The sequence below is a fragment of the Rhinoraja longicauda genome, chromosome 3 (genome assembly GCF_053455715.1).
Source record: "Rhinoraja longicauda isolate Sanriku21f chromosome 3, sRhiLon1.1, whole genome shotgun sequence".
Classification (NCBI taxonomy): Eukaryota; Metazoa; Chordata; class Chondrichthyes; order Rajiformes; family Arhynchobatidae; genus Rhinoraja; species Rhinoraja longicauda.
The window spans coordinates 46,680,007-46,699,338 of NC_135955.1; the positions used below are offsets into that span (position 1 = coordinate 46,680,007).

Here is a 19,332-nt window from a genome sequence, read left to right on the forward strand (position 1 = left end):
GTACAGATCAAAGCCATTCTCAAAATGCTGTCAAATGCATTAAGTTACAATTCAATCTTCCAAGTGTTACAGAAATTTTTTATTAAATTCATTGTCCTCTGTTTTCTTTCATCTCCCTGGTACTAGAAATCCAGATTTAGGACTAGTGTTCAGTTTGAAGATATCAAATTAATTGAAGAGCCTCACTAGAGGTTAGAGCTGCTTAACAGGGCGACACGGTGGCGCAGTGGTAGAGTTGCTGCCTTACAGCGCTTGCAGCATCAGCGACCCGGGCTCAATCCCGACTACGGGCACTGTCTGTACGGAGTTTGCACGTTCTCCCCGTGACCTGCGTGTGTTTTCTCAGAGATCTTTGGTTTCCTCCCACACTCCAAAGACGTACAGGTTTTAGGTTATTTGGCTTGGTAAATGTAAAAATTGTCCCAAGTGTGTAGGATAATGTTAATGTGCGGGGATCACTGGTCAGCAGGGACATGGTAGGCCAAAGGGCCTGTTTCCGCGCTGTATCTCTAAAACAAACTAAACAAGTAGTATGGGTCTTTAACTTCTAGCAATAAATCAGCTTTTTTTTAAACCCGATAATTTGGCGGCCAAGCCAATAATTATTAGAGTCAAAGGGACCCAACAAACTTTAGAAACCAAACATTAACAAAGTTGAACTGTCTAGAAGAGCTTGAAGGATTTAAAAATTCAAATGTTAAACAGAAGTCATAAAACCATTGAAAGAGCAAGTGAAATTAAATTGTAAAAAGTGAATGAGATTAAAATTAGCACTAATTAACCCAGAAAGAAAAAATGTTAGATATTTCCCTTCTCCCATGGGAAAATTGTGAGCAACCACAAAATATGTTGAAACAGCACAAGAAACTTACAGCAGAGTGCTGGGCTTTCGTCTGATCCATCTTCACAATCCACATCGCCATCACACCTCCATTTACCAGGTAAGCATTGCCCATTATGGCAAATGAAAGCTGATGCTCCACAAGTGGCAGCTGAAGTTAATAGAGGAAACAGTCCACTAAATATTTGGATAAAGCATTATGGTTTTAACTTACAAAACAGGCAGGTAGTCACCTGGAGGAAGTCTGGTCAGGCAGCATTTGTGTCGGGAAATGGAAGTGTCTCGAGCCAAAATGTCAACTGTTCAGTTCCTGCCAGATTCAGTCCGACCAACTGAGCTCCCCATCGGTGTCTTTGCTCAATCTCGGTAGATTATCATCCTTTGCATTCTGGCTAGGCCAATTTCATCTCAATTCCACCGGTACTACAGTACATAACCTCTAGGCTGCATACATATTGCAACTCATGATGAAACTGGTTATGTTATCCATTAAGTGATTTACACTAGTGTGTAGTCAAGTTTACCTACCAGCCATTCCCCAAACAAAACCTTTTAAAAACAAAGGCTGGCAAGAACAGATCACAGTGCACCTCATTTAATAGACAATGCAACAAAGGATATTTTCACTTGATAGGATAATTACACGTGTCATAGAGTCATAGAGTGATACAGTGTAGAAACAGGCCCTTCGGCTCAACTCACCCACACCAGCCAACAATGTCCCAGCTACACTAGTCCCACTTGCCTGCACTTGGTCCATATCCCTCCAAATCTGTCCTATCCATGTACCTGTCTAACTGTTTCTTAAATGATGGGATAGTTCCAGCCTCAACTACCTCCTCTGGTAGCTTGTTCCATACACCCACTACCCTTTGTGTGAAAAAGTTACCCCTCGGATTCCTATTAAATCTGTTCCCCTTCACGTTGAACCTATGACCTCTGGTCCTCAATTCCCCTTCTCCGGGCAAAAGACTGTGCATCTACCCAATCTATTCCTTTCATGATTTTGTTTACCTCTATAAGATCTCCTCATCCCCCTGCGCTCCATGGAATAGAGACCCCAGCCGACTCAACCTCTCCCTGTAGCTCACACCCTCTCATCCTGGCAACATCCTCGTAAATCTTTTCTGAACCCTTAAGCTTGACAATATCTTTCCTATAACATGGTGCCCAGAACTGAAAACAATATTCTAAATGCGGTCTCACCAACATCTTATACAACTGCAACATGACCTCCCAACTTCTATACTCAATACTCTGACTGAAGGCCAAAGTGCCAAAAGCCTTTTTGACCACCTTATCTACCTGCCATTCGACCTTCAAAGAACCATGCACCTGTACTCCTCGATCCCTCTGCTCCACAACACTACCCAGAGGACTACCATTTACTGTGAAGGTCCTGCCCTTGTTCGAAGTCCCAAAATGCAACACCTCATACTTCTCTGTATTAAATTCCATCAACCATTCCTCCGCCCACCAGGCCAATGGATCCAGATCCTGCTGCAATCGTTCACAACCATCTTCACTATCAGGGGCGGATTAAGCTAGTGCAGGGGATGTAGCTAGGATTGCCAGCAACCTCACTCCCAAATACGGGACAAGGTGACATCACCGCCCTGTGCCCCACGTGACTTCATCCAACTAGCGGTCACGAACTTGCACCTCAACCTGGACAGGTGCAGCGGCTACCTCAAGGGCTATGCTCTGGTGGAGTACGAGACCTACAAGGAGGCGCAGGCGGCCATGGACGGTTTGAACGGGTCGGAGCTGGCCGGGCAGCCCATCAGCGTGGACTGGAGCATCTTCAGGGGACCCCCTTGGAGCAAGAGGCGGAGTGGCCGCAGGAGAAGCCGGAGCTGGCTGGACCGGAAGCATCACTGAGCCGGGACGGAGTGCGGAGCGACCGGTGGGACGGAGCGGCCTACACAGCGCCGGGGACCGAGACGTGCCACAGATCGCCGTGCCCAAACTGAGCCGTGAGCTACAGGGGCTGTTTAATCCCAGTTGGGACTGGGATGGGAAGGGAAAGTTTGGCTTGTGCAAAACACTCAGAAATAAAGTATTTTAGTTTAAAAAAAATCTTCAGTCTGAAGCATTTAGTGCGGGTCCCTCGAAAATGCGGGGCCCGTAGTATATGCTACTTTTGCTACTAGGTTAATTCGGCACTGTTCCCTATCTGCAAAACCACTAACTTTTGTATCATCAGCAAACGTGCTAATCTTGCCCTGTACGTTCTCATCCAAATCATTGATGAAAATGACAAACAGTAACAGGCCCAACACCGAACCCTGAGGCACACCACTAGTCACAGGCATTCAGTCTGAGAAGCAACTTTCCACCATTATCTTCTGCTTCCTTCCATGGAGCCAATTTGCTATCCATTCATCTATCTCTCCTTTGATCCCATGTGATCTAACCTTCCAGAGCAGCCTACCATGCGGTGCCTTGTCGAACGCCTTGCTGAAGTCTATGTACACATCATCTACAGCTCTGCCCTCAATCTTTTTGGTCATGTCTTCAAAAACATCAGATTTGTGAGACACGACCTCCCACGTACAAAACCATGCTGACTATCCCTAATCAGCCGTTGCCCATCCAAATGCCTGTATATCCTATCCCTCAGAATACTCTCCAGTAACTTACCAACTACAGATGCTAGGCTCACTGGCCTATAGTTCCCAGCATTTCCCCTGCAGCCCTTGTTGAAAAGAGATCCATACAAAATATTTTGGATGAATAACAAATCTCAATTAGACAAAACACTAGAATTTGATTTGCTATGCAAAATCTGGATTGAAAGGCTGAGGCCAAGAACAGTAGAATTTTAAGCCTGCACACATTTATACACAAGACCAATAACTGTATATGATTTCCTGCAGTTTTGATTCGCATGAATAATTCAGGATAGTTAAAGACCAAACCATTTCAATACCTGCATGTTTTGCAGATTTTATCCACTTGCACCAATTACTGTGGAGCATGCTACATTATGCTGTCTTCGAGAAGTCTTAGCAAAATCTAGTTACATTTCACTCCAATAGTTTGAAGCTCTGATATTTATATGATTAAGCAATTTCTAATTTTTATTTAAAATGCAGCCATTTCCGAATTTGATTTGATTTGTGGGGAGACCAATACCAAGATTATTAGGGCCATCTACAAAATAATTAATTCTGTTTCAAAATAGAGAAAATTCAGATTCCAGGCTTCAACTCATGACTGGTTTCCAACAAGATGTTAATGTGATTCCTGAAATAATGCAATGATCATGGTTGTTATGAAATACTACCCTGGCACATGCCAAGTCAGCCCAAAACATTTACTCCCAGTGAAGATAGACACAAGGTGCTGGAGTAACTCAGCAGGTCAGGCACCATCTCTGGAGAAAAGGGATAGGCGACGTTTCAGACTACTAGAATCTGATGAAGGGTCCCGACCCAAAACGTCAGCTATTCCTTCTCTCCAGAGATGCTGCCTGTCTCGCAGAGTTACTCCAGCATTTTGTGTCTATCTTTGGTGTAAACCAGCATCTGAAGTTCTTCTTACACATTTTGTCTGCTCCCAGTGAAAGCTGGCCCAGCCCACAATTGCACAATTATTGAGCAATACTTACATCAAACTGTAGGAACAGCTTAAAGGTCAGCAGTCAATTAAGCTTCAAATTAGGCCAGTTTCTCATCCAGATGCAGACTTAAACTTGGAGTATTTAATGTCCTTGGCACTGAAGCATGAAAAATTATGAGACTTCAATTACGACACCCAAAAGTTTGTTTGAATAAGGGCCCATATTCCAATTCAATTGCACATTGATTTCTCATGCACTTTTCCCATTGCCCTGGTAGAAGCCAAGCCATAACATCCAATACTATTCATATTAATTGTACTATTTACCATTTACACACCGATTTCCTTTTTCAGTCAATTGCATGCCATCAGGACAAACACATGTGAATTTAGTTGAATTAATACTGATCTGAGGAGCAGGAAGACAGAGGTATTCACAGCCTCCATTAAAACTCTGATTGCACCAGTTTTTGCCTGTTGAAGAAACAAATCATGGACCAATGTTAGAAGGTATTGTTGTATATCATAGTCACTGTATGTGGAATTCAAAAGTTGCATTTAGATAAAATTGGATAATTCACAATTTTTCACAAAGATAGGCCAAGTTAAAAAACATCACCTACTATCAACCTCTCCAATCAAGGTGCACACATTCCAATTAGAAACTAATATTAGGCATTTACCAGTATAGAAGACTATTTGTTACCCCCGTCATCATTGATGAGTGCATAGGAAGTACAGGTAGTTCTGATAAAATGAGATCGTTGTTTTTCCTATGAAATCAGTGTCATAGAAACAATGGCATCCATGGGAAAAGTGAGGTAAGGGGCTAGATAGTTTGACTCAGTTTTCTTGCATTATTATCAAAAATAGCTATAAATTTGTTTCTGCAAACAAAAATATTAAAGCCTATATGTTTCATTGTTTAACAGCATCATCGTACAGATATCAATAGAAGTGACTACTTGTCAAGTTTAGTGGTTACCCATTGTGCAGCTGTGCTCTTGAGAATAATGTCTAACTCCTGTGGAAACAGGTTTCTTTACATATCATCATATCATATCATATCATATCATATATATACAGCCGGAAACAGGCCTTTTCGGCCCACCAAGTCCGTGCCGCCCAGCGATCCCCGTACATTAACACTATCCTACACCCACTAGGGACAATTTTTACATTTACCCAGCCAATTAACCTACATACCTGGGTGTCTTTGGAGTGCAATATCAATTGCCCTTCAAAGGAATGAAGAAATTATAATCAATTTGAAGAAATGCTATTTCTTAAGCTTACTTGCAAGCCCAAGAGTTACGAATATGCAAATTTTCCATTAGTTTTGATTTTTTTTTTTTGAGGTGCATCTACCCGAACAAGATTCCAATAGCATGGTCACAATATTTTTTAATGTTAGAAATATTGACAGAAAATCAAATTCTCAAGCAAGATTTCTCTGCAAATGCTCTTCAACCTGCTAAATATTTCAAGCTTTTTCAGATTTGCAACAAATGCAGGGTTTTTTTGCTTTTGAAATGCAACTATAATCTGTGCATTTCTACCGATTGTAAATTTTAAATTTATTGATGAGTTATTTTACCATTATTCAAGACTGCCTTCAAAGAAATATTGCCATGAGGATGCCAAGTCAATATAATAGTTATTACACACTATAGGGTTCAAATGTCAAAGGAAACAGAAAATTGAGAGTTGGTCAACCTCCAAAAAAACTAAAAATGGGGAAATTAACATTAGCTGCTATATTAATTAGGATTAGGCAAGTTTAGGTTTATTATTGTCACATGTATCAAGGTACAGTGAAAAGCTTTGTTTTGCATGTTATCCAAATAGATCAGATATACCACAGATACATACAATCAAGTCAAACTGAACAATAACAGAGCAAAGGGAAGATATAGAGTGCAGAATATAGTTCTCAGCATTGTAACGATTCAGTTCCTTAGACAAAGTCCAATGGCCCCAATGAGGTAAAGTTGAATCAAACCGTACACTAGCTTATGGAAGAACTGTTCTGACGAGGGGAAGAAGCTGTTCCTCAGTCTGGTGGTGTGCACTTTCAAACTTCTACCTTTTACCAGACAGCAGCAGGCAGATGGAGGAATGAATGGGGTGGGACTTCTGATTATGCTGGTTACTTTTCCATGGCAATGTGAAGTGTAGATGGTGGCAATAGTGGGACGTTTGGCCTGTGTTATGGACTTGGCTACAACCACAACTCTTTGCCATTTCTTGCTGTCTTGGGCAGAGGTATTCAAAAACCAAGCTATGATGCAATCCAACAGTGAGCTTGCTGTGGTGTATATGTAGATATAAGAGTCACTGAAGTGCTCAATTTCCTCAGTATCCTCAATGATTTTTTTTTACAGCATTATACTTTCATTTAGAAAATGGAAACAGGTTTCCTGCCAGACTTTCTCCAAGATAGCAACTCAAGGGGCTCTCGGTCAAAATCATGTCATAACCATTTGGCCCTTATAACAAACTCTCCTATTTAGGTTATGGAAATATGCATTATAATAATATGGATTAAATGGCAAACACTGTCCAATTTATCATAAATTCAAAGCCTGATACTATAAGTGTTATTGACAAGAAAATATAATGTTTTGGCATAACCAAGCTTGCAAAATAATTAAAGTTTCCCCACATACAACAACAGTCAAGGTTAAATTTCTTACCTGATGGCTGAACTAAATCATGATAAACAATAATATCACGAGGTTCATCAAGACCGGTGGCTATAGTTAGCATATTGGCTCCTGTAAACTTGTTGGCACTATAAATTTTTTCACTCTCGCTGTCAATCCAAATTGCACGATCCTAAAAGCAAGATATGTTTTACTTGAAATAAAAACTACTGTTTGGTGACCACAAATTATGCAACAAAAAGTATTTTTAGTCAACATCTTAGCAACTGGAATTAAACCCCAAGTATGTATTATTTGCATGTAGTGGATTTTTCATCCATTGGACAAAATTCTGCCTCAGACATTTACTAGATCTATTTCAATTGTTCAGTAATACTTTCACAATCAAGTTATAATTCCTTGTGATGCATTTGGTGACCTTTTCATGTGGCTTTTTACAATCACCCTGCTTCTACGCTCATGCACAAGAGTTATATCCGTCATCAGCATGACCACATGTTTTTAGAATCCAAACATAGCAAGATGCTAAATTGTACACCCGTTTACCTTCCAATAAATCAATTTATTCCAGAGTCTTCACAAGACAAGCCTAATTTCCAAATGGTTTCTTGAAAGTTGGTTGCAAAGATCACACTGATTCTAGCATGATGGACTTGCATTCAATGTCTATGCAGCAAGACATTGGACACCAAGGAACATTCCAGGGAGGACAAGGGTTCCAAGCAATGAGTAGCTTTCAGGCAACATTGTGGAAACACCCATCCGAAATCATAACATGGCATTTAAAACCTTATGCTGCCACAAGCTTCTTGAATTGTTGTTAGTGTCTTTAATAATCAGATTGTATATTAAATATTTTTAAATTCTGTACTTTAAAAAGTGCTAAAGTTAATCGCTTCTGCAAGGCAGAAATCCCACTCGATTGTTTTGCTGCCATTCAAAACACCTGTGGAGCAGAATCAAGTGTAAGGTGCAAAGATCTTCACTGCTGGAGTCCACCATGAAGCCAGTAGCGGAATGGGAGGTAAATACATGTCCCAACCTTCAACTCAGGCAACTGTTAAAGTCTAGCATGAATGAACTGAAGGCATTGCCTGGGCTTGAATAGCTGACAGGCAGATTCCTACAGAATTACCAGCACCAACCTAGACAATCGTAAACTGCAACATTCAACCCTGTGGCGAGAGAGCTCATATTTGGGTCAAGTGATAACTGATTTGGTTATAGCCCAAGTTTGGTTATGGTTTATATTCACATAATTGAAGCAGCAGTGTTGACATCTTACCTCAAACACAGATAGAGCAAGAGGATGGCCAAGGAAGTCTCCAGAGTGTAATAGCATTCTTCTATCTTGACCATTTAGATCTATGCTTGACAACGTGTGCAGCTTGGAATCAACCCAATACAGACGCCTCTTCACAAGGTCTAGGAAACAATTGTGTGATGAATGAGGTTTTATTCATGAAATGCTCACAAAAAGGATTTAGTTATCAACTTACCTAGTGCAATGCCATTTGGCCACTGAATCCCACTGGTTACCAACAGCTGGCGGGCAGCACCATTCATTCCTGCTTTTTCAATCTTTGCAGGCTCACCCCAGTCCGACCAGAATATAAACCTGTCATTCCAAAAGCAAGCAGTGGCTTTTAATTATCAAAGCATACTTGGTTGCAGAGACAGTTACTATCCCAGTATACAACAATCCTATTACAAGAGAATAAAGCTAGTTTCTAGTGCATGAAGTTACCACATCTTTGCATGCAAGAACACAAATTTACTGAGCAAGAGCCTTCATAATTAACCAAGCTATATCTTTTAACTTTAAATGAAACCTTGCAGATTGAAGCAATTTCTATCAGATAGAGAACATGAATGCTTCCAACATCTCCTTACCCCAATTTAATGGAATGTGCAGTTTGCAATTCCGACAAGAGCCATTAGTATCGCTATTTTAAGAAAAAACGATTTAACTTTGCTGCTTGATTAGTTTTGAACTGATCCCAAATCATTTGTGTTGATATGGTGATACTCAATACAATAGGAGTTGAAAAAGTTACCCAGATAGTGGATCAACAACTACAGAAGAAGGTTCCTTCATTTCAGTTTGAAAGAGAATCTTCCTTCTGGTTCCATTAAAGTTGGCCACAGACAGTGTTTTAGTGCCCACATCGGTCCAATAAATGTTCTTGTAGATCCAGTCAACAGCAATTCCCATAGCAATTTTTACATCCTTGATAGCTCTGGAGATACCCAATTCACCATCTTGTTCAGTCAATGATTTACTGCAAGAAAGCATTCATAAACCTTTAAGTATTCAAATTAAATAAGTATTGAAAACAGAACAGCTGCACATTAGTAGATCTGTTGGTGGGAAGATGTGCAATTCCTCATTGATCAATACTGTCCCAAATTTTACCGAGCATTCAATGACTATGGGATCTTTGAAAGTGCAGTAAATATGGGCTGCCCATTCTTTTCATTGATGAGCAAGCACACTTTGCATTATTTTAGCTACAGTGACAAGGACAAGAAATTCAAAAAGCAATCTCAGTGAAAATTGGCAGATTACTTTTGTTAGATCCATGGGCAATAAAATGGGCACAGAAGAGGCAGTGGTCTGCATCGATCATTGCCATTGGCACAATTCTTTCATATAATTCGCGAGGGGGGGCGGGTTGAAAAGATAAAACTGGGCAGTTTGCAAAGGATCCAAAGATGTACAGATAGAGTTGCATCCACAGAGCCTGGGATAATAGACAATAGACAATAGGTGCAGGAGTAGGCCATTCAGCCCTTCGAGCCAGCACCGCCATTCAATGCGATCATGGCTGATCACTCTCAATCAGTACCCCGTTCCTGCCTTCTCCCCAGATAGGCAAATGTTAAAGGCTACAGCAGTGAATGGTATTACATCTTGCCACATTTATATAATCCTAGTTTTGAAGGTTCATCTTTACATATTTGCAATATTTTACAAAAGTTTATTAAAAGTTACCAAGTGTTTAGAATTGTGCTGTTCCAAAAGTCTTGTCCAGCTTCACCATGCCCAGGCAGGGTCAGGCATCAGGAGGACTGCCTACATTTATACTACACGACTGGAACTACAAAGTTATAAAGGTAGACACAAAATGCGGGAGTAACTCAACGGGTCAGGCAGCATTTCTGGAGAAGGAATGGGTGACGTTTCGGGTCAAAACCCTTCTTCAGTCAGAAGAAGGGTTTCGACCCGAAACGTCACCCATTCCTTCTCTCCAGAGATGGTGCCTGACCCGCTGAGTTACTCCAGCCATTTGTGTCTACCTTTGATTTAAACCAGCATCTGAAGTTCTTTTCCTCTGCAAAGTAATAAAACTAGAATTGTTGCTTAAACCAAGTGATATTTACTCGCGCCGCCCCCGCCGCCCCCCGTCTTACCTGAATATTGCCTGATACACCAAGTCAGTCCAGAAGATTTTCTGAGTTCCAATGTCAACATCAAGTGCTAAAGCATTTTTCAACTGGTCAACCACCAGAGTGTATTCCAAGTGATGCAATCCGATTTTCCTGATATCATGGCGATTAACAAACATCAAACTGGGTTCATCACCTGATTTGGATAACAACAAAAACCCAAACTCTTAAGACTAGAGTCTTAGTAATCAATTAAATACAGAAGGCTCTTAATTTTCTGAAGAGAACAATGTTCCTAATGACTCCTTCTCATTCTTCAATGGCCCACCACTTGAACTCCAGTCAAACTAAAATCAGGAAAGAATTCCAGAATAATTTCCTCAAATTAGAAGTGGAGCAGAGGCCAATGAAATAAAATTGTTACAAAATGGCTTCAAAAATAAAGATACAAATTAGAAAATGAAATTAAACATTACTTCATTGTCTGTGGAAAAGCAAAATGCTTTGCGTTCTCAGTCCCCTTCTTTACTCCTTATACACCCACAACTGTGTAGCCAAATACACATCCAACTCAATTTACAAATTTGCAGATGACACCACCATAGTGGGCCAGATATCAAATAATAATGAGACAGAGTACATGAAGGAGATTGACAACCTTGTAACCAGATGCCAAGCCAACAACATTTCCCTTAATGTTAACAAGACAAAGGAGATTGTGATCAACTTCAGGGAGCAGTTCATTTCAGGATTGAAGAAATCTAGGGGTCTCGGCTAGGATAAAGTAGCAGAAATCAAAGATGAGCTATTATTTTATTAAATGACAGAGGAAGCACAGGGGTCAACGTGGTATCTCGCTCCCATTTTTACAGTCTCAAAATTATTGGTATCAGTCATCTACATTATACAGTCAGGTAACTGGCCATTTAATATTGTACTTGCCTAGAGCTTTGCAAACCCCACTGAGTAGATGCAAGTGATATCCTTTATGACAATCGCATTTAAAGCTTCCCTTCAAGTTGAAGCAGATTTGATTGCAGGTCTCTAGATTCTGACATTCATCAATATCTACAAGGAAGAAATTTTCTAGAGACAAGGTACTGCAAATGCTGGTTTATCAAATGTTTACTAGCAAGCCAGTTTCAAAGGAGGGGGATCAAATCAACTTGCCTGCACAGGATTTTCCGTCAACCAGTTCAAAGCCAGCTGGACACTCACATTCATAACCAATGGGAAGATCTCTGCAGATGTGAGAACAGCCACCATTGCTCACCAAGCATTCATTTAAGTCTGGAAATAAATAAGCCAAACTATTAGAACCAAGTTTGCAAATAAAGTAGAAAGTTATTGTTGGCAAAGCCAGCCTTCAATAACTTTCAATATGCAGAAACCTGGAGTCAGCCAAGAACATTTTCATCCATAGATTAGTGAATATTTGACATTTTAGGTAGACTAAGACAACTCTGAGACATGCAAATTCATTTCAGGATTGAAGAAATCTAGGATCAATTAGCAGAAAGCAAAGATGAGCTATTATTTTATTAAATCGCAGAGTAAGCACAGGGGTCAATGTGGCATCTCCGCCCCATTTCTTAGTCTTAAAAATAGAGTTGGTATCAGTCATCTACATTTCAGTAGAATCATTGATGCAACCACAGGTAAACTAATTTCAAATTTTTAAAAAACCATTCAAGTTTAAATGTATAGTCTAAGTCTTAAATGTTATACTATAATTATTCAAACACTATCTCAGCAGCTATTGAGTTTATTTTTGATCCCAAATACATTCAAACTGTTTGTAATGAGGATTAACAATAAAATTGAGAATCAACAAGGCTTTGAAATGGAATGACTGGTCAACAATTTAAAATAAGACTATAAAATCATATATTGCTAATGCAAGCAAATTGAAGTTCACATTAGGTTTCTTAATTAAGTAAGAAAAACAAAATTATCAATTTAGTCTCATTGGAGCCAATTGCAGAATGGTTTGAAGAGGAAATTTGACAATATGTGGACAAAGAAAATGTTAACTTTCCAAACGAGTATGCAGTAAATGACCAAGCAGCAAGTGATCTATTCCATTCTCAAGATATTGGAATTTTACTGTAACTTCTTAAATTCAAGAATCTCTTTTATAGTCAAAGTCACTTACTGCATTTTTCAAGGGGTTCATCACTCCTGTCCTTGCAATCTTGTTGCTGGTTACACAATTTGGTGACATTTATACATTCTCCACTTTGGCATCTGAAATCAAAAGGCCCAGTGCAGTCTGGAACTGGGAGGAAGAATAGATTTACAAAGTTGAAGTATGGAATTACAACATTAGCCATGCAAGAAATGGCATACTTACTCTTACAGTCAAATTCATCACTACCATCAGTGCAATCCTTAAAACCGTCACATTTCTTGTTTTCAGGAATACAACTGCCACCGCATTTGAAATCATCAGGTTTACAGTTCAGAAGTGCTGAAAATGAAAGTTAAAATTCAAGGTTCAAGAAAAATATACCATAATGACAAGACCCACTTAGAGCATTACTATTTGATGATATCTTGCTAGGTCAAAACTAAGGAACTTCTGGTCCGAATGGCTTGGCATTCATTGAAACAACTTGGCAAAATACATTTCCTTATGGAAGAGGGAATTCTTGAATAGGTTCAGTAACTTTACTAAATTAGAAGATAACTGTACTCTATACAATGCTGTTCACTACAGAACCATCATTATCAATTTGTCAAATAGGAATGAGTACTGAAATAACTCAGCAAGTTAGACAGTATCACTGGAAACATGGATAGGCAGTTTGCAGTCCTGATCCAACACATAACCTATCTGTATCCAGTACATATGCTGCCCGACACACAGGGTTACTCCAACACTTTGTGTTTTACTGAAGATTCCAGCATCTGCAGTTCCTTGTGTCTATCAAATTCAATTGTTCTACTGTACATTTGTGGACTGGCTCACTGCTCCTGGAACAAAAGTTATCATCTTTAATATAATATAAAAGGAATTAAATGTAGTTACAACAATTGGCTTCATCACTTCCATCTTCGCAGTCATCATCGCCATCACAGACCCAGAGATGATAAGTGCATTCACCAGAACCACAGAGGAAGTCAGCGGGATGACACGTCACAACTGAAGAGAGAACATAGCCACAGTGGACTGGAGATTCATCCGATTGGTCAGCACAATCAGCATGTGCATCACACAACCAGTTCAGGGGGATGCATTCAGAACTATTGCACCAAAACTCATGTGGGGTACAAGAATGTGCAACACAGCCGCCTTCATCACTTCCATCACCACAGTCATCAGCACCATTGCAGACAAATGTTTTTGAAACACATCTTCCACTGGAGCAAGTAAACTCATCTGGATGACAAACCAGGTCTCCTGAAAAAGAACCATTAAATTATAAACCATTTGATTGATTACAACTAGCACTTCTACTTGATGCCTTTAAATCAAATAATCTATAATAGCTTCTGAACTTTCATTTGAATGTAAATTACAAACTTCTTATATGACCATGATATGATGCTCAATACACAATGATATTCTGTGACAACTTCAAGAAAGGGATTAAAAGATTTAATCCCGTGGATCATTGCCAAGAGTCTGAAGACACCCATAAACAAGTGGAAACAGATAACTTTTCAAATCAAGAACTTGGTAGTTAATTTGGCCCTTCAGGAGACTCAGGTTCGATCCTGACTACGGGTGCTGCACTGTAAGGAGTTTGTACGTTCTCCCCGTGACCTGCGTGGGTTTTCTCCGAGATCTTCGGTTTCCTCCCACACTCCAAAGACGTACAGGTATGTAGGTTAATTGGCTGGGTAAATGTAAAAATTGTCCGTAGTGGGTGTAGGATAGGGTTAATGTACGGGGTTCGCTGGGCGGCACGGACTTGGAGGGCCGAAAAGGCCTGTTTCCGGCTGTATATATATGATATGATATGATATACCTGTTTAGCTCCATGGTAAAAAAAAAACACAGCTAACCCAATACCTCAGGCCCATCTACCTATCTTGTCTTTGTATCGATTCATTTAACCATCAAAATACAATCAGATATTCACAAAACAAGCATAAAGTGCAAGTATTTATCACCATTTGGAATCAATAGCTCTGGATATACAACTTCCACCTTTGACATCTCTAGTATCACAACTGCTAGATCGGATAAATCTTTACATTTATAGTAGAATGGAGAGCAATTATTCCGTTCTACTATCCAAACAGCCAGAGGCTTTGTACAACCGTTGAAATTAACAAAAGAGATATCAACTTACCTACTACAGTTCTTATCAACTCAGCTGCAATATTTGGCACCACATTTCCATTAGAATTGAATACACTGTACAGATCTAGAACAGGGCATTTCAACCTGGCAAGTGTCACCCCCAGAACAAGAGACATAACCAAATGACAAGCCACAGAATACCCCATTGAGATGGAAGTAATTAGTAACTTAATCTTCACCCTTTCCAAAAGTAATCAACGGCGATGAGAATTAAAGTTTAAATGGATTTCTCTGAAGTGCTTACAGGACATTATCAGACCGGACAAGTGGAAAACGATTGGATAATGTTAATACTCAAAGGGAACATGAGCCGTTGCACACATCACAAGACAAGCAATGGAAAGGCAAATTATATCATGGCCTTTATGATGGGATTTGAGTATAGTGGTAAAGTTGTCTTACAGTAATAACAGAGCATTAGAGAGAACACGATGAAGCAGGTTCCAATTATCCCAAAATAAATATAGCTGCCTTAAAAGTAGTGTAGCAATGATTGGTCACAGGTACAGCAGGTTTGCTCATGTGATTGAATCAATTTGACAAAGCCTGTATATTCTCAGATTTAAAGGAATGGAAGGAGTTCATAATGAAACAAAACTCTCACAGGGCTCAAGTGGCTGGATGCATGAAAACAAGTCCCAGGCAGAGTCATTGGGAACCAAGCACAGTCACAGGAGATGTAAGGAACGATGTACCTTTGGAGATTTAGCTGGCAATCTAATTTAAAACAAATCAATAGATTTCTAGATATTAAAGGGAGCAAATGGAAGGGATTAAGATAGATCAATCACATTCTTGATGACGGGTGGAATAGGCTCAATGGGTCAGCAGACCTAAGCCTGCAACCATTCCTTTGGCTATCGAACTTCTGAGTCAATTTGATAAGCCTAACTTTTTATCATGACTCAAATTTTCTAACTGCCATTGTTAACTGCTCCCATAAAACAACCCTGCTACTCAACTTCACTTCAAGAGGAAGGCGAAACAATTTACAGTCATTGGTTTCTGGCAACCTACTTTTCACCCAACATTTTGCTCACTCTTTCACCAAAGAGCAAACCAATGAGGAATTTCAGGAGGCCGTTTAGATTGAAACAAACAACAGCACACAAGTACAGTCTTAGTATATTTTATCAAGGAAGAAACGGTACAATGTCAACTGGCATGTTCATTAGATGATGCATTTTGGTGACACCTGTTTATTTGGACAGTCAATTGACTCGCCGAAATTGAGAGTTTGTAACTTTTTACTTTGAAAGAAAATGGCAAATTATATTGTTTATAAAACAAATGCATAGTTATCATGAGCACCAAAGGTACATAAAAGGTGTATGGCACTTATAGTTCCTTTACTGCAAGGAAATACTGCAAACCAATATTTTTCACTTGTCCGGGGACGCAAACACAAAAGTGACGCCTGTGCTCGCTCGGCTGCCAAGATGCGGAGTTGGAACGGGTCGCAGATTCGGAGACTGATTTGGTGCAAGTGGTATTCACTTGTTTAAATACAACTTCTCGCGATATTTATTGGGATATCTCGTTCCCCCCTCAATATTTCGCAAACTACTTTCCATTACACTTACTCCGCTACACGTTAGAAAACAAACGGCACATCTCTTACCATTTATATGCGCGGGCACACAGGAACAAGCTGCTAACAGTAACATCGTCAACCAAAAGGGAACCATGTCACCGCTTTCACCTGAAGCAGGAATCCAAAACCTTGGGTCCCAACTGGAGGGCGCCATACACCAAGTGAGCCTCCGATTCCGCGTCCCCATCCCAAGCCCAAGCCCAAGCCCCCAACACAGCGCAAGCGTCCCATATAATCGCTTTATTTTGCCCCCCTAACAAACACTCATTGGTCGTTGTGCGGCTCAAATTCCGATTTGCTAACCAATTATACCTGAACCCGCCCTGTCGATATATTGAGTTGCGAAGGTAACTGGAAATGTAAGATTGAATGGAGACACAATCTCTATATTTAAATATCTATATCTTTTGAATCATTTTACCATTTTCTAATTTACACTATTGACTTTTAAACGATCTCGTTTGCTTGTAGAGAACGTATTAAAAATCAAAAAGGTTTGTTAAGTGATAGGTAGTTATGGAGGTGGTTTCTAAATACCCAATATTCTGTATTAAACCCAATATTCTGTTTTAACCAGTATCTGCAGTTCCTTGTTTCTACACGGAATACATGCATTCCTTTCTGATTATTCTCAAAACACAAATACCAATATGGTCATTATTATCACAAAGGTTTCAATCTTCCTCCTATCTAGTTGGAGGAAATTCTGTCAGATAACCAATGTGGCAGATCAGAATGTGCTGAGGAACCAAGAGAAGTTATGATTAGGTGAAACTAGGCATCATGTGCATATGCGTGTGGAAATCCATGTGCTTTTAAAAGGTATTAGGGGTGTGGTGACCAAGGATAGACGCTTGGGAAACTCCAGAGGTAACAAAGCAGAGGTGGTGAGTAAACTCATTGTAGTCTTTGGCTGTGCCTGGATGAGAATGGAACCGAATGAGGAGAATGCAACCAAGCTAACTGATTGAAGAAAGACATTGGAGGGGAACGGAATGTTGTATCATGCTAAATACTGCTGAGATACTGAGAATATTGAGGAGGGATAGTTGACTGCAATCACAGAACACATCAGATAAAAGGAGTTGGAGTCAGGACCACCTGCCCTGTCATTCTATATGATCATTGGTGATCTATGCTGGCTTCAACTTTTCCTTGATGCCAGTTCCATATAGTCTGTAAGTCCTTGATCTTAAAATATTTATCCATCTCCACCTTAAATATATCTAAAGCTTTGACACCACTGCCCTCTGGGGACAGGTTTCTGGAGATTCACAATCTTCTGAGAGAAGACATTTCTATGTGCCTCGGTTTTAATTGACTGACCTCTTGGTGTGTAACTATGTCCTCTTGTTCATGACTTTCCTACTTGTGAAGACATCCCAACATCTACCCTGTCAAGCTCTCTTTAGATCTTAAATATTTGAATGAGGTCATCTCTCATTTGTCTAAACTCTAAGGAATACAGTCCCAGCTGTCTGGCTTCACTTGATAGGACATCTTCACATCCCATTAGCCAAGTAAATTTTCTTTGGAAATTTCAAAGCTGTATCAATTTTTTTTCCTAAGGGGATCAAAACTGTGCATAGTATCGCAGCTGTGGCTTCACCAATACCCAGTACGCTGCTGGCACAGTGGCACAGCTGGCAGAGCTTCTGCCTCAGTGCCAAAGACCCAAGTTTGATCCAGACCTCGGCTGCTGTCTGTGTGGAGTTTGCATGTTCTTCCTGTGACCACATCAGTTTCCTCTGGGCGCTCTGGTTTCCACCCACATCCCAAACACGTGTGGAATTGCAGATTAATTGGCTTCTGTAAATTGCTCCTTAATGTGTAGGGAGTGGATACAAAAGTGGGATAACATAGAACTAGTGTAAATGGTTGGTGTGGACTCAGCAAGCCAAAGGGCCAGTCTACCTGCAGTATTAAGCTAAACTAAATTGCAACCAATCCTTCTCTATTTTAAAACTCTATTCCTTTAGCAATAAAGACGTCAAAAAAAATTGTTTCCTAACTACTTGTTGAACTTGTCTGTTAACTTTTTTATGATTTATGCACTAGAACACACAGATCTCTGATTTCACTTATTTGCAATCTCTCTCCATTTAGCCGATAATTTGGCTTTTGATTCCTCTTGCACAATTTTTTTTCTTTTTTTTCCTTACTTTATCATGGACTCAGGGTTCAGATAAAAGACAAGGCATTACAGAATAAATTACATACAAAAGCACGATAAATTACTTACAAAAGCACGATAAATTACATACAAAAGCACGATAAATTACATACAAAGCACAATAAATTACATACAAAAGCACGATAAATTACATACAAAGCACAATAAATTACATACAAAAGCACGATAAATTACATACAAAGCACAATAAATTACATACAAAAGCACAATACATGGTTTAAAATCAAGAATTAAAAAAATCAGTGTCCTACAACGAGACAACTAGACCAATGTCTCCACAGCTGTGATTGATAGCGTGTAGAGCTAAACCTTATGTTTAATAATGCCAAGATAATTTCATTTTCAGAGACATTAATCCGGCAAATAAATTCATACATAAGATTTCTTAAGACAATTTGTAAAGTATTGACTCCTGCAGCCATCTAGGTCTCTTCAGTAATATTCTCAATGCATCAATATAAGCTACTTGAAGTCTCTGTAAGCTTGCTTTTCTGTAGTTTGACCACAAGTGTACAGTATATATTGGTGTACAATATGCTCTGAACAGAGACATCTTCACTCCATCTGTACACGCACTAAACTTGTGTAAGGGAATGTTTGCTTTTGCATACGTCATGCGGCATTGCCTATAAATATCCTCATCATCTGTCATTTGTTCTGTAATAAAATGTCCAAGATATTTTACCTTATTACAGACATGAAGACATAAAACTCCATTTGCCATGATTTCACCCAATCACTCAATCTATAGACATCCCGCTGCAGAATCAG

The 19,332-nt window shown here is 39.6% G+C and overlaps 1 protein-coding gene across 1 annotated transcript in view; it reads right to left on the minus strand.

The window, feature by feature from the left end:
• The window catches only part of LOC144592248 (low-density lipoprotein receptor-related protein 2-like), a 78,442-nt gene extending 63,553 nt beyond the window's left edge, over positions 1 to 14,889 (minus strand). Inside the window, 13 exon segments of the mRNA XM_078396780.1 lie at positions 873 to 992; positions 4,733 to 4,879; positions 7,102 to 7,243; positions 8,357 to 8,496; positions 8,571 to 8,689; positions 9,129 to 9,353; positions 10,486 to 10,657; positions 11,404 to 11,529; positions 11,632 to 11,751; positions 12,617 to 12,739; positions 12,815 to 12,931; positions 13,493 to 13,864; positions 14,763 to 14,889. Coding sequence (XP_078252906.1) covers positions 873 to 992; positions 4,733 to 4,879; positions 7,102 to 7,243; positions 8,357 to 8,496; positions 8,571 to 8,689; positions 9,129 to 9,353; positions 10,486 to 10,657; positions 11,404 to 11,529; positions 11,632 to 11,751; positions 12,617 to 12,739; positions 12,815 to 12,931; positions 13,493 to 13,864; positions 14,763 to 14,889 — 2,050 coding nt within the window.
• Between the last annotated feature and the right edge of the window lie 4,443 nt (positions 14,890 to 19,332).